This window comes from Calonectris borealis, chromosome 5 (genome assembly GCF_964195595.1).
Source record: "Calonectris borealis chromosome 5, bCalBor7.hap1.2, whole genome shotgun sequence".
In the NCBI taxonomy this organism is placed as follows: domain Eukaryota; kingdom Metazoa; phylum Chordata; class Aves; order Procellariiformes; family Procellariidae; genus Calonectris; species Calonectris borealis.
Window position 1 is genome coordinate 17,499,081 of NC_134316.1, and position 14,368 is coordinate 17,513,448.

The 14,368-nt window shown below is 39.3% G+C and overlaps 1 protein-coding gene across 2 annotated transcripts; it reads left to right on the top strand.

Moving 5' to 3' along the window:
- Window positions 1–2,377: 2,377 nt before the first annotated feature.
- On the top strand, window positions 2,378–14,348 carry SERPINA10 (serpin family A member 10). 2 transcript variants are annotated; one of them, XM_075152492.1, is made up of 6 exons: window positions 2,378–2,414; window positions 4,742–4,961; window positions 7,153–7,891; window positions 9,340–9,613; window positions 10,355–10,502; window positions 13,334–14,348. In XM_075152492.1, exons 3-6 carry the CDS (start codon window positions 7,183–7,185, stop codon window positions 13,523–13,525), a joined length of 1,323 nt encoding a protein of 440 aa, XP_075008593.1. In that variant the 5' UTR covers window positions 2,378–2,414; window positions 4,742–4,961; window positions 7,153–7,182; the 3' UTR covers window positions 13,526–14,348. The 2 variants fall into 2 exon arrangements, with proteins under 2 accessions (XP_075008593.1, XP_075008592.1); XM_075152491.1 differs by lacking the exon at window positions 4,742–4,961.
- The last annotated feature ends 20 nt before the right edge of the window (window positions 14,349–14,368 follow it).

Below are 14,368 nucleotides of genomic sequence, written 5' to 3' on the forward strand. Positions count from 1 at the left end.
TTTGTTCTGGTCTCAGGGGTGGTTTTGTCTTAAACTGTGGAAAAGTGCAATTTTGCCAGTGTGACGCACCAGCAATCCTCTCCCAGTAAATCACTCTGTGAATACGTATAGTTTGGCAGAGCGTTACCCATATGTTGTGTGGTGTTTTACTGCTCAGAAAGCTATGTTGAATCCAAGGGGTGACTGACAATATAAATAGTAGTTCGTGGGAGGAATATGTTACTCCCAATAGTGTGTGGAGGATACTTTCAGCAAGGTGTTACCCAGCACGAAAAACTAGCAAGGGCTTCGTGAGTAACTAGAGAAGACGACAATTCCCTCAGATCTCTGTACATAGCCAATACATCTCATAGCAGCCTTCTTTTTCTTCCAGATAAAATAGGATTGATGTGGTTTTTTTGATCCAGAGAAGATTTAACTGAGAGATTCAAACACTTTAAGATTTTTTCAAACCCTTTTCACTACCATCTATAAACAAGACTTCAGCTTTTTAATATTAAGTATCAATATTGTTGCATCTTAACTCAGGCAGGGCTTCCAGTGGTGACCATGTGTGTCAGGGTCCTGGTGCGAGGGCTAGGTTGCTCTTACCATTGCTAATAACAATGCTAATTTTGCTGAGCACAAAAGCTGGGTATGGCTTTTTCCTTGTATTGTCTGCTTGGCCACAACCACAGAACAGCAGTCTCCAGAAGACACAGATTCAGAAACACATTGCAGTAATGCAGCTTTGTTGAACTGTCAGATGCATTGAATTTCAAATCCCACTGAATTAACCACAAATAAATATAGACTAGGAAGTAGAAAAAAAATGTCCAGTCATCTGGACAGAGAACTGAAGTTCTGGAGTCACTGGGGCATTCACAGTGGAGCTTTTTATGTTTAGGGAATAGACCGCATGATGTTAGGGCAGAGCCTTCACTCGGTAACCCCATCTTATGTTCCCGTGTTCTTTAATACAATGCCTATACTTGGGGCCTATTATGACTGGGATTGTTTCTAAAAGGAAGAATATTTTAAAAGAATTTAAATCAAGGAAGAATTTAGGTACCTAGAGCCTGTGGTCCTTCATGACCCCTCTGTTGACCTTCTTAAGTGCATAACACCCACAAGTGCCCTCCAGTAACGTGTCCTTGCAACATGGACACAAACCTGGTCAGACCATGGAGGGGCTACGTCCAGGTCTTAGCACTTTCTAATCAAATCTTGCAGTTTACAAGCAAACACTGTGGTCACTTTTATAGAAGTAATACTCATCAGCAATAAACAAGAGCCTTTTGGCATTGGGTCCTGGATGCCCAAGTCCTTTATGGGCTTTCTGAAGTTTCATCCTTTCCTCTGGCAATGCTTCCACTTAGACTGCATATAATAATTTTTTTCAGTTCAGTTGAAAAATAGAGACTAGTCCCCTTATCTCAAGTTTTAAGGCCAAATTCTTTTTCTTTTACAATCCAAATCAGAATGAAATGTTCTGTTTCATTTGGGAGTATTTTAAAAAGTAATTTAGGAGCATGAGGGGAAGATAGGGAGTTCCATGTTTATATTTTATTTGGAATCAGGCCAATGATCAAAATAGTGGAGAGCTTAGATCACGCCCACACTACAGAAATTGCTGAGTAAATTATCTATTTGTCTTAAAGAATGTGCCTTGCCCAACTAATAATGCTCAAGACCCAAAACTGGCCTGTCCAATCTGTTCAACCAAGACCAACTGAAAATTCAAAAAGTTTACTTTTACTTCCCATGGCTCTGCACAACTTTTGCAGGAATATCAGCTTCCCCCACTTTGTCTTTTATAGGAGAAACATCACTCAGTGCTTATCCGTCGGTTAATTTTGGCATAGATACGTTACTGAACAGCTGCCGTGCTCTTGAAACAGGGGGTGAAGCCCTGGCCCCTCCTCTAAAAGGAATGGCCGAATTGCAGGGCGAGGGAGCTGACAACACCCCTACAAATGTTCTGTACCTGCTCCCTCCCTCTATTTTCTTCCCCCCCGCCTTGGTGAGTAGTGACCTATTCTTTTACGAAAGAGGGTATTTTAAGCAGGATTGGATATGCTTCCACCGCCGAGTAGCATAGAGCCTGCCTGTAAAATAATTCTCATGGGCGACTGGATGTGCGGGGCCAAATCCTGCCAGGGTGCTGAAGGGCTGGATGCAAAGAGTTTACTGTTCTCTTGTTTCTCATGAAAGATATAGTGTATTTACTGGAACATAACCCTCCCTCATTATGCCATTTATGGGAAACACAATACTTAGTGTTTATAAAGCAGTTAATTTATAACAGACAAAACCAGATTATCACTCTTTGGAAAAGCAAATATTTGCTGAAAAACTTCTATATGGGACAGACACCTTCATCTGGTTTTCAAACCTAGTTGATTGAGAAAAGTAACAGAGGAGCTACCCAATAGGTAAGACAAGATTTATATGAAGCATTTAGATTGCAAAGGGAAGTATTATTAAATTTTTATATATATATACATAGTTTTATATATATATATCAGCTATTCTCTAAATGTCATGTTTTAAATCGTTCTAAATCTTAATTAGCATTCTAATATATTTTATTTTTCTCTTGCTCTAATGCCTTCAAAAGAAAAATGCATTTGAGCAAGAAACTTCTTTCTTTGATATCTGAGACTACTAGAAACAAATATTTCTTAAAATGGAAAGAACGTTAACTTTGCTCTACGAATTATATGTTTATTAATGAACTGTCTACTCTATGCATAAAGTGGGTTCTTTAAAATTAGCAATAAGCTTCACCCAGATCTAAAAATACAAGCCTATAATGTGCAAAAATATCACTTTATTGTTTCCAGAATGGTCTTTCCTAGTCCTAGAGCACATGCTTTATTTCTGTTACTAAACATGCACAACAAAGCTGCTGTAATGTTAACTTTAAATTGTTGCAATCTTAAATTTGCAGTGAATGCTTAGTGCAATTGTGAGGTTCTTACTCCTGTGATGTTCATAGCACCCAAAGCAGTAGCATTTGTGTATGCTTGAGGATGCAGGACTCTTTTCTTGAGTGTTGAATGCTCTGGGATGTGCCTGTAAACAAGGGCTTCCGTGTTTGCCGGGTCCTTTCAGTCTGAAACCCATTTGTTAGGAAGGCAGAGCCCTCTGGAAGGCAGCTCACCGCTTTCCCCATTCAGCCCCTTCACATCTCCCGGTGGGGATCTGGTGGCCCTCCCGAGCCAAGTACTGTCCCAGACCTCTCAGAGAGAGACGCAAAGTGACGTCTGCCGAACGCCACAGTGTCAGATGGTGCACAGGAATTGCACGATCCCCAGAAAAGACGGGGAAGAGCTGGTGCTAGTGAGCAGTTAGGCCTGATGCTCTCTTAGAGGGACTGCTGCTGTTGCAGACAGCCCTTTCTCTTTGACTGAACATGATCAAAAGCAAAATTTTCCAATACCTGTCTCTACGCTACAGCTGACCCTGCAGTGTCCAAGGATACCTCCTTCAAGTAGGGATGACTCCCAGGGGAAAGGACCTCCTTCTTTGCTGCCAGGGCAGGCATAGCATTGTGGCAGGAACGGTACCTCGGTGCCTATGTTACGTCCCACAGAAGTGGGTCACTACGTAAGGAGCAGAAATGCCTTGCAGTTAGCTCTCAACAGCTCTTAACAGCACTGCTTGCAGTCCGTCAGGGGAGAGTAAATATCCCAACCCTGCTGAAGTCGCGTGTACCATTTGGCCAGCAAGGCAGCAGCTGAAGTCATTCCCTTCCCTATTCCAGTCCTGCAGAATCCAGGCACTGCGAATTTCACTGAAAATAAAGCAAGAGTTAATGGGAAAGAAAAATAAAGAAAAAAAAATTCACAACCACAGTACACTGCATATTTTAGTCTGTCCCCTGGCTGCCATGCACTCGAGAGGAGGCATAACATTCAGGGATTTCACTGCATCCCGATTAAGTCATTACAGCCCATCTGTGTTGCACCAAGTACAGAACGTGACCTATTATCTCAAAAGAAAATAGCACACCACCTGACTGCCAAAAGCACCCTGTGAGTTGGCACCCAAATGTCTCAGTACTCACATCAACATACCTTTTCAGGACTAACTCCCACAGCCTGAATCAGGCAACTGTGAAATTCAGCTGAACTCTGAATAAACGGCAATCAAATAAACCCAGCTTTCCCACATGCCAAATCACAAATTATACAATGATCGTAATTTGCTGTTACAGATCCTTAACTTAACAGGAGTAGTTAATAGTTGCCATATGTTTTCTAGATTGTTGAATCACTTACTACTTTAATGATGGGCTATATAATCCATCTTTTCATCTCATTTATCCATTTGCATGCCACTGCTATACAAAAGGATTCTGTGCAGGCTTGGTGGTCTTGAACATCCTGTTTAATTTACAATGGGAAAATGCATCTCCAAAGATTATGGCCATTCAAGATTTTTCCATTAGGTGCAGTTTAACACTGCTGTATGGGAGAGAAATTCATATGTTCCTTTGATGGAAAGATGAATGATAAGCATATTTGCATTTTATGCTTGAAAAGTGCAAATTTACACAAGCAATGTCTGATGCTGAAGTTTGCCTGAGGCCTTTTGTAAGATGTGTCTAGTTCTCTCCAAACATTTTGTTGGACAGGTGAGAGACCCTGTATTAACTTTGCTCAGAAATCACAACTTGTGTAAAATATCGTATTTTTAAGCACAGAACAACTGTTTCATCCTTGTGCTATTTGACATTGAAAGATGGTATTTTCAGGGAGGAGACGGCACTGACAAACCTGCTTCAGCATTTGCTGGATAATGAAGTATAAAAGAACAGGGAATCCTACGGCATGTGAGCAGGAGAATGATCTGAATGGAGTAATAAACAACCTATAGCAGAAGGATGAAAAGTGAAACGAAATTATGAAAGGCAAACATCCCTCACAATGACATTGTATTTTCAGTCCTGGGCCCCATAATCTTTTCAGAGCTTGGTAAGTATGGGCAGTAACATAGAAATTTCACATCGACTTACTAGAAAAAACAGTACACACCAGGCTCTCGAGAGAAGTACACTAGCAGCTGCAACACCTTGCTCTGTACAGATACTGAGGTTAGAACTTCAGCCGCCTTCTCTTGCTGAGCTAGAGGCTGGCCCTCTTGATGCAGCCATATATTAGGATGTTATCCCTAGGGATTCAAACACAGTAGCCATAATGTCTCCTTGACCACTGCTGCGTGTGTTGCACACAAAACCTGGTATACCTTAACAATATTCATTGTTTTCACAGAACTTTGACTTTCTTTCTGAGGTTGCTTTTGGCAGTGGAGTTGCCGATCAGGTTCACTGGCAAAAAATTTCCTATGTCTAAATCATTCCTGATTCTCCAGGGTCACATCAGTACACTCCTTCACATTTGTAGAAATGCTTCACCTATTGCTTCTATACTAAGCTCCAGATGTTTTATCGATACTAAAAATGAACTAGATAGAAGGTTTTTTATACTTGTCATGAGAGTATCTGAAGCCCAGCTCTCCAACAATCTACGAACACAACATATCACAGGAAGAGTTGACCAGGCAAGAGATATGATTACAGATACCATTAAAATCTGCACTGTGTCTCATTTTTTTTCCAGATGAACTTTTCTGTAAGTAAGTGAACCAAAGAGCATGATACAGTATAAAAGCACTTAACTATGGGTGCCTTTGAGCACATATAATAGTCAGTATCCCTCAAAGAGTATTTGCTTGACAAAGAGTTAGTGGTGCCACACTAACATTAGGATCGTTGTTTTCCTTCAGATATGTGAAAATAGCTCACCTTGACTAGGTGTCATTACTTTGTAGTTCCCTGTTACACTACAGCTACCTATTTCAAGACCCTGTTTTTCACTTGTTTAGATGAATAAATGGGTAAAATTCCCATAGGCACAGACTCTGCCTCGCCTCAGACCAGCTTTGTGCAATCTATATGTCAATGAAGTTAATCCTGATTTATTCTGATGAGTTTGGCTTACGGCAGTCTCTTAAAGACAGACTGATTTTGTCTGATTTTAATTTTCTACATAACCAGATAAATATATCCTTTTAAAAAAATTTTCTGGGAAAACAAGGCATAAGTCACATGTCAAAACCCTGTTTTTCAAAGTTTGTAAAAGTAATTTGCAGTGTAGAACTCCAGCATTCTCAGTTACATCTGAAATACTGCAAAAATATTTACATAAATAAATATTTTTCTGCATGGTTCTTGGAAGTTACCATTTCTGGTAGTGGCTGTAGTTTGATTTTTGTGTATAACATACAGATATTTAAGTGTCTGTTTTAAAAAGACAATTTTTAATGTAATGTTCTCTAACTCTCAAAACCAGATTGTTTTCTGGGTTGGCATTTATCATACTAGAAAATCAGACACTTTCTGTGCTTCTTAAGTGTTTTTTCCCCTAAGGAGTTGAATCTTGTTGATACAGCATGCCACTAATATAAAACATGTAAGGTAACAAATATTGAGGGTCAAAATTTCTACAGAAGGGATGGTAACTGTCAGGCCACTACCATTATCCGGGAAAAGACGGATCCAGTAAGAATGGCAACCACGATTAAGATGCATACCATGGAGAACACAATCCACCTGCCAGTGCCAGTGAAGTGCAGAAAGGGAGTTACAGGTCTCTCAGCTTTCAGTAGGTCATCATCCAAATTTTCTAGGATCAGACTGTCAGAGCTCTCCAGGGAAAATGTCATTTCCACCACATGCTGCCTAGAATTCTTGTGCTTATAGATGACATCAATTTCACAGGAGCGAAAGCTATGACACAGGTCCAACAAGCTGATTTTTCATCTCTGAGTTGCATATTGTACTTGAAATCTGAGTTTGATTTTGTAAAGGAATTACAAGTTAGCAAGAGAAAATCGGTGAAATAGTTCTGACATGAACCACCAATACCAGAAGATCATGATATTTCTTCTGGATTCACTTAACGATGTTGGAAATTTCTCCCTTTTACTAATCTAAATTTACTAATCTAATTTCAGATAGGAACCACATCTTAGGTTTAGAGTATATACACTGAAGACGCAGAAAGACCACCTCGCTACATCTATGAGCTTTTGCATTGTGCATAGAAGAACAAACTAAAAAGTCATTGTGTTGCCTTTTTTTTCTTTCTCCATTTTCTTTACTAGAAAAAAAAGAGCTCATTACTGGATGTCAACATGAAAACAGGAATTTACCTACTTCTCTTAAGTGAAATATGTGTTGAAATCAGCAAGGCTGGCATCAAACCTAAAACTCCAAAGAAGGAAAAAGAGAATAATTCGTTGGAAAGAAATACAAATGTCAATATTTCTGAAGAGTGGCATGATCATAAAAATATCTCTAAGCCTTTTGAAGAGCGAGGTCTCGAAGAGTTCACTCTTTACAACTTCACTGAAAAGACTGCAAATTTTGGATTTAACCTCTATAGAAAAATTGCAATGACACATGATAACAATGTAATCATCTCTCCCCTTTCCGTATCAGCTCTCATGACTGCATATATGCTGGCAGCCAAAGGGGAAACACACAGACAAATAGTAAAAGGTCTAAACCTCCATGCTTTGAAGGACAGAGTGGATCGCCATCATTTACCAGCTTTGTTTAAACAACTGAAAGATAACATCACAATGAATGAAGAACCTCTCCTTGTGCAAGGTACACTTTCTTTTATCCAAAAGGACTTTAGACTCAAGGAGTCTTTCCTCAACTTTTCTAAGCAGTACTTCGATATGGAATTCCTGAGAGTGGACTTTCAAAACTTTACACAGGCAAAACTTGTCATAAATCAAAATATTAACAAAAGGACCAAAGGAAAAATCCCAGAGCTTTTTGAAAAGCTTGACCACCATAATAAACTGCTACTTGTGGACTACATTGTCTTTAAAGGTAACTTGTTTTTATTTTGCAAAATGATTATTTATTAGAAGAATCAGGACTCTAACTTCAGCTACATTAGGGAAAGTTTAAATGAATTCAGATGTCCTGTTTTCTCTACATCTCTATCTAGATTTACTTTCTTCTATTAGGTTTATTTAGTAGAAATGATTTTTCATGATAGAGAACCACAATTCTTCTATGCTTTCTTCCATACAACAGAGTCTCAAAGAGAACAAAAAGCCCTGCATCAAGCTATCTCAATCCATCCCCACATGATCCCTCTTTATGACTAAAAAGGATGTTTAATTTTCACTCACCAATTAAAACAAAAAAGCCCTAATCATGATAGTCTTTTGAATGCTGGATAGTGGGCATAAAATAATTGTCTGATTTTACATAGTACACAAAATCATGAAAACAAAAATAATTTTCTATTTCAGTCAAGAATCTTTTTCCCCAGAGGAACCAAAGTGACAAATTACCCCATTATATCACCTTATAGGGTGAGGGAAAGAAACAACTGATTGGCAGAGATTTCTGTGGAGAGGTCCTCTACTGCCAAGTATCTTATACTGCTTTTCCTGCTTTTGGGGTCTTTCTGACCACTGGCTTAAAGATAGATAAGGTACTCCAAGAGGAGGTCCTGGCAGTGACCGGGAGCCATAGCCCACCCTTTACTCTGAAACAGCCATACAGAAGACAGAGACACCCGGTTAGGTAAAAAGCAAAGACAAAGAGCTAGGGCGACAAAGGGGACGAGAGGAATGCTGCGCAGAGAACCCACAGTCACAGCCACTGCTCCAGACCAAAGCACTCAGCAGATGCCATTCACGGAAACCCCACTAAAATAAATGCACACATGAGAACAAAGAAAATTATCTCTCAGCCATACAGCCTCCCTATGGACTAAGTTTATTCTTTCGTATTTACAAAAGTGCAGTTTGTCCAATGCCAAGGTTACTTTCCCTGGCAGAAAAGCAGAGAAAAGAGATAAACGGCTGTGGCTACGTTTAAAGCAATGGTAGAGATCAGAATCATTAGTATAGAAGAGGTCACATTTCAGTGCACCTTACAAGTAAGTGCACTGCTGAATCCCCATCCAAAAGATTGTATAATAAATTTAAAAACAGGATGTTGAACAGCTGGTGGAGAATTTCAGAGAAGGTGACGTTAATAAAAGACAAATGCTTATATGGCATTCAATAAACAAAAAAGATATCAGTTCTGTACTTGACTGGCAACTAATCAACCTTAGAAAAATATTTCCCCTCTTTCCCCGCAAATGAAGGAGTTTGTGGATTACTTTCTTTGCAATTGTCATCCACTTATCCCAGACACAACTGACATCCACTTCAACTAGATACAGAAAATATCCTATACTTTTTTTTAAGGGTTTCTGAACATTTTTTTTAACAAGTCTGAATGCACATGATTATTTAATTTCTTTCTGTCCTCAGGGAAGTGGGTCTATCCATTTAATTCCAAATTCACAGAAATGGAGACTTTCCACATAAACAAATACAGAAGCGTCCAGGTACCCATGATGTTCAAGTCAGATAAAGTTAATTCAACTTTTGATGAGAACTTAAGATGCACTGTGATAAAGCTACCCTACAAAGGGAAAGCCCACATGCTGATTGTCATCCCAGAAAAGGAGGGAGATTACATTTCACTTGAAGACCATTTGTCTACAGAGCTTGTGGAATCCTGGCTTGGAAACATGAAAACCAGGTATTACTTTGACACCTATTGGCCTTAATATCTTTTATGTCTATTGCAGCGAAGAAACAAAGCACAACAAAGATTAGCTGGTCTTCCTAACCCCTTTCACATGCTGGTGTCTTTGTGGTGTTACGTATCTACAGATTAGAGGTCCTTTCATGGCCTACCCACAGCCCAAATGGCATGTGAAAGTTTCTACTCTGAGGTGACAAGTCTGTGGCTCTCTCATTTAGAAATGTCTGGCTCTCTCATTAGGAATGTCTGTCTCCGTGAGGGCATAGTCAATCAAGTTTTTCCAAATTCTTCCCTTCTCTCTCCTTAAATTTAGCACTGCCAGGCAAAGTGCACAATAAATCTAGAGATGCAGTATATTTATGAAACCCTTCCTACCAGTGGAAACCCAGAGTAATGGATAAATTTGGATATGAAAATGTAAACCCAAATTATTTCTGTAAAATGTGATTCCTGAAGTGACAATTCTTTTCATGGGTCAATAGATTAGTGTGTCACTCTGGTATCAGGGCACTTAAGTGCTGGTGGAAGTATTTTATACAGAGAAGGAAATGATTTCTAACATCTTTGGCAGTCAACAGGTCAGAGATGATATTCTGCCAACCTAAATTCCAGCTCTTTAGTTTTTGCCCCTTCTTTTTCTGTGCAAAGCTTAATTTCTGAGTGGCGTGCATTTCAGCAGTCAAGCGACCTACTATATAGTCCAAGTTTGCATTGAACTTTTTTTTTTCCAAACAGAAAAGTGGATATTTCATTCCCAAAGTTCAAACTAGAGCAAAAATACAAAATGAAGAAATTGCTTCATGCTCTTGGAATTAAAAATCTCTTTACACGTATGGCAGATCTTAGTCATCTCACAGATCAAGGATATGTAGCAGTTTCACAGGTAAGCCTTCTAAAATTATTTGCTATTTGGATTATAATAGTATATAAATGGCCCAGCCAAGAGACTATGTCATATACACTTACAGGGACACTAATAGGAAAGGACCTCATCTGCCAAGTATATGCAATCTGCACACATTAATCAGTATGGATCCCACTTCAAGTATGAGGTGTGTACAAGTAAGGGGTGGCTACATTTCATATGTGCTCAACACCTTCCAAAGTTAACCCATCACAGGAGGAAAGCTCTGCCTTAAGAGGAATATAGTTGGCAGGGAAGGAGTACAATTAAACAAAAACTGTGAACAAGAAAGACATTGTAAATGACAGTCAAATGGCAAAAGCCAGAGCAAGAAAGAAAACCCAAAAAGGGAATCCCTCACACACAGTCCAGGAACAGGTATTCTTCTTAACAAATAAAGAACTTTAGAAAGTTCAAATAATAAAATCTCAAAAAGGTAACAGTGAGAAAGAGAAGTCAAAGCAGTCCTGCCTTTCCTTCTGCATACCTTAGCAGAGAAAAAACAGAATCTCACAGCAAAGCATCAACACAAGAGAGTTGTATTCCAACCCATTCCAGTGTTCCATTTCATACACCGAAACTTTTAAAGACCAATGCTTAAACAGGCAAAGGCAAGGGCGGTGAATGGCCAAGAAGAGAGGAACACAACCCCACTGAAAAAGAGGAGAAGATAACTCAGTACCACTGTTTAAGGGAGAGCAAAGATGAATTTCAGAAGACTGACAGAAAACAGAGGCAGAATGAGAAGCAGAAAAGAATGGAAGAAAAAGGACTTTACAATCACACCAGTATCAAGAAGGAAAAGGTCTATGTGACCAGAAATGTCCCATTAAGAAGAAACAGCTAGCCAATACAAAAGACAATTTGCTGATGATAGAAAATTAAGAGGCATGGTCAAAGAAAGAAGATAAAAGAGATACCACACAGAGAAACTGGTGACCTCAAGAACTGGAGTGTCCGGAATGAGATGAAATGCAACTTTGCACATTAGAGTAGAAGTAACAAAATTTCTGCCACAAGCTGGATTTATAAACAGTTGAGGAAAACAAGACTCAAATGAGATTAATTTGACACAGGATTTAAAAACATAGCTTTATAAACGTACATAAGGAATTTATATAATGCAACTGCTTGTGGTTGCATAGGGTTGTATAGCGTTGATAACCTAGGACCGTAACTCTGGGAGAGACTTCCCAGAACAACAGAATGGCTGAGATTGGAAGGGAGCTCTGGAGGTCATCTGGTCCAACCCCCTGCTCAAGCAGGGCCACCTAGAGCCGGTTGCTGAGGACCATGTTCAGATGGTTTTTTAGTACCTCCAAGGAGGGAGACTCCACAACCTCTTTGGGCAGCCTGTGCCAGTGCTCAGTCATTTTCACAGTGTAAAAGTGTTTCCTGATGTTCAGAGGGAACCTCCTGTGTTTCGGTTTGCACTTACTGCCTCTGGTCCTGCCACTGGGCACCACTGAAAAGAGCTCCATCTTCTTTGCACCCTCCCTCCAAGTATTTGTACCCTATCAGAAAGAATCCTTCTACGCTACTGGTGCTGCTGTTACAAGTCTCCCTACACCAACTCCTTACAGAAGCCTTTGTCATTTGCCAAAACTGTTAATAAGTGGTATGATAAACACTTCTATAGAAGTTTCAAAAACTCTAGGCCCTGAACTACAGTTTTTCAAAATTGTGCTGATTTAACAAAATAACCTTCCTGGGGAAACATAACATCCTAAGAATAAATATTTAACGGATAAAATTGCACTGATTTTTAGTTTGGTATAAACTATCTCACTTTTGGGAAATACAATAGCAATGTGCAGCACTTTTCTCCCTTCCTTTTCATCATACAACTATTCCACGCTGACTCTCAGCAGTTAACTCTATTGTGTTATGAAAAAATCACACTTGAATAGTAGCTGCTAACTGATATTAGAAGCAATATGTGCATCAGCTACAAAGTGCCAGAGGAGCATCCTGTCCCTGTGAATCATGATAGCCGGCTTCATTATCTAAGAATGTTTGGCAGAGAGCTCTATACTAGTGAAGTCCTTCAACTGTCTTCACATAAGTCATTTCTAGAATTAGGAGTTTGGGAGTAGGGAATGCATTAGCTGTCTAGGCAGTTCACCAATACAGAACCAAATACAGGCGAAGCACTCAGAGGTATGTGTAGGCTGAAAGAATAAAAAGGGAAAAGAATCAGATCCTGCCAGGCTGCAATTTCAGCGGGAAAGGAAGGTCCTCAGACCAATCCAGGATTGTATCTCTTTGCTGTACATATTTACTCTGCGCTACCAAATGTACAAATTAGAAATATACAGGAAAAAACCCAAGGCTGGTGCATTTGCCTAAGCTCTCACAAAATCAGCTGTGAACAACATATCCAGCCAGCCAGTGTGTCAGTGTTTGTGACTGATAAAAGCCCACCTCCCACTTTGGAGAAATTCTCCCTGGTACAGTTAGGTGTCAAAGAGGAGCACTATACAAATGCAATGGTTGCTTCATGCTACCAGCTGCAAGAACAAAATCTCTAAATGAGGCCCATACTCAGAAACATGGAAAAGCACAATGACACCTGAACTAGTATCCCCTGTGTAAGTATTGTGGTCATGGTGGATGTACCAACTCCTCTGCTGCTGAAGTAGACGGCATATGGGTCTACCAGTCTAACAGACAGAGCTAGATTGCACAGACCAACTCATTTTAATTCCTTAATAGAAGCCCAGTTCAACTGAATGCCTTGCACTTTGCAAAACATTCTTCATGTTAATATTTATTTCTGTCACATATTTTATTTCTACATTGCATTTCAGGTTGTCCAAAAGGCAGTAATTGAAGTGGATGAAGAAGGAACTGAGGCCACAGCAGCTAGTGGTTCAGGAATAACTGCATTCACAATGCCTCCTGTCATCAAGGCGGACCGACCATTTCTTTTTATGATTTTTGAAGAAACTTTTAAAACATTATTGTTCATTGGCAGAGTGGTTGATCCAACAGAAATGTGAATAAAGGTAACAGTTTCTATTCTGGGGTATGTAAGAGGCTTTATTGCTATTTTATTAATTTACATCAGAATAAAAAAACAGTGAAATATGAAAGTGTGAAAACCTGCTTTGTCTCTCCAGCTAGCAGTAGGTCATCCTATTAATATTTTATTAATGCCCAAGTGACAAGCTAAATTCACTAAGGCACAAAGTGACAAAAATGTGTTTTGTAAAACCTACTACGCAAATTCAAAAATCCCCCACAGAACTGAAGTTTCAAAATTCAACATTTTAGTGATAAGTCTGAATGAAAACCAAAGATTCATATGCCAAAATATTCAGGAAGCTCATTCCCAAACACTGGAGCTTGATATTCCTCAATGTTATCTTCGGTTGCGATGAGACTTAAGAGCCTACTAACCTCAATGTTAGCAGAATTTTGCCAAAATACTTCAGAAAAATATTTCCATGACCTAAATACAATTCACCTTATTCAAGTAGTGCAATTCTTTCAACAGAACAGCAAAATCTTCAACATTTAGTAAATTTTAATTAGTGGCAGAGTCCTATATATAAAGTTTGAAACAATGCAAAAAGCTACTTCTAGCTATATATAACAGATCTAAGCATTACTCTACTTGCTTATAGAGCCTTCACAAAACAGCTGCCCAAAAGGAGGCAGAAGAGTTTTCAAAATCATTTGGCATAGAAGCTTCAAAGGTGTCTACTAGTAAACACACATATACAAAAGATACAGGGCGAAGCTGGTAAACATCTCTAAAAATCACCTCGCTTACCATTAGATGTCTACCCACAGCAACCCAGACACTGGCGTAAGCCATTCACAAAAGGATTTAGCAGGCA

Excerpts from the sequence above, each read along its gene's own strand:
- SERPINA10 (XM_075152492.1), top strand. The coding sequence starts at position 7,183 with ATGAAAACAGGAATTTACCTACTTCTCTTAAGTGAAATATGTGTTGAA. Across the intron at positions 7,892-9,339 it reads GGACTACATTGTCTTTAAAG|GGAAGTGGGTCTATCCATTT; the intron begins GTAACTTGTTTT and ends TTCTGTCCTCAG. Across the intron at positions 9,614-10,354 it reads CTTGGAAACATGAAAACCAG|AAAAGTGGATATTTCATTCC; the intron begins GTATTACTTTGA and ends TTTTCCAAACAG.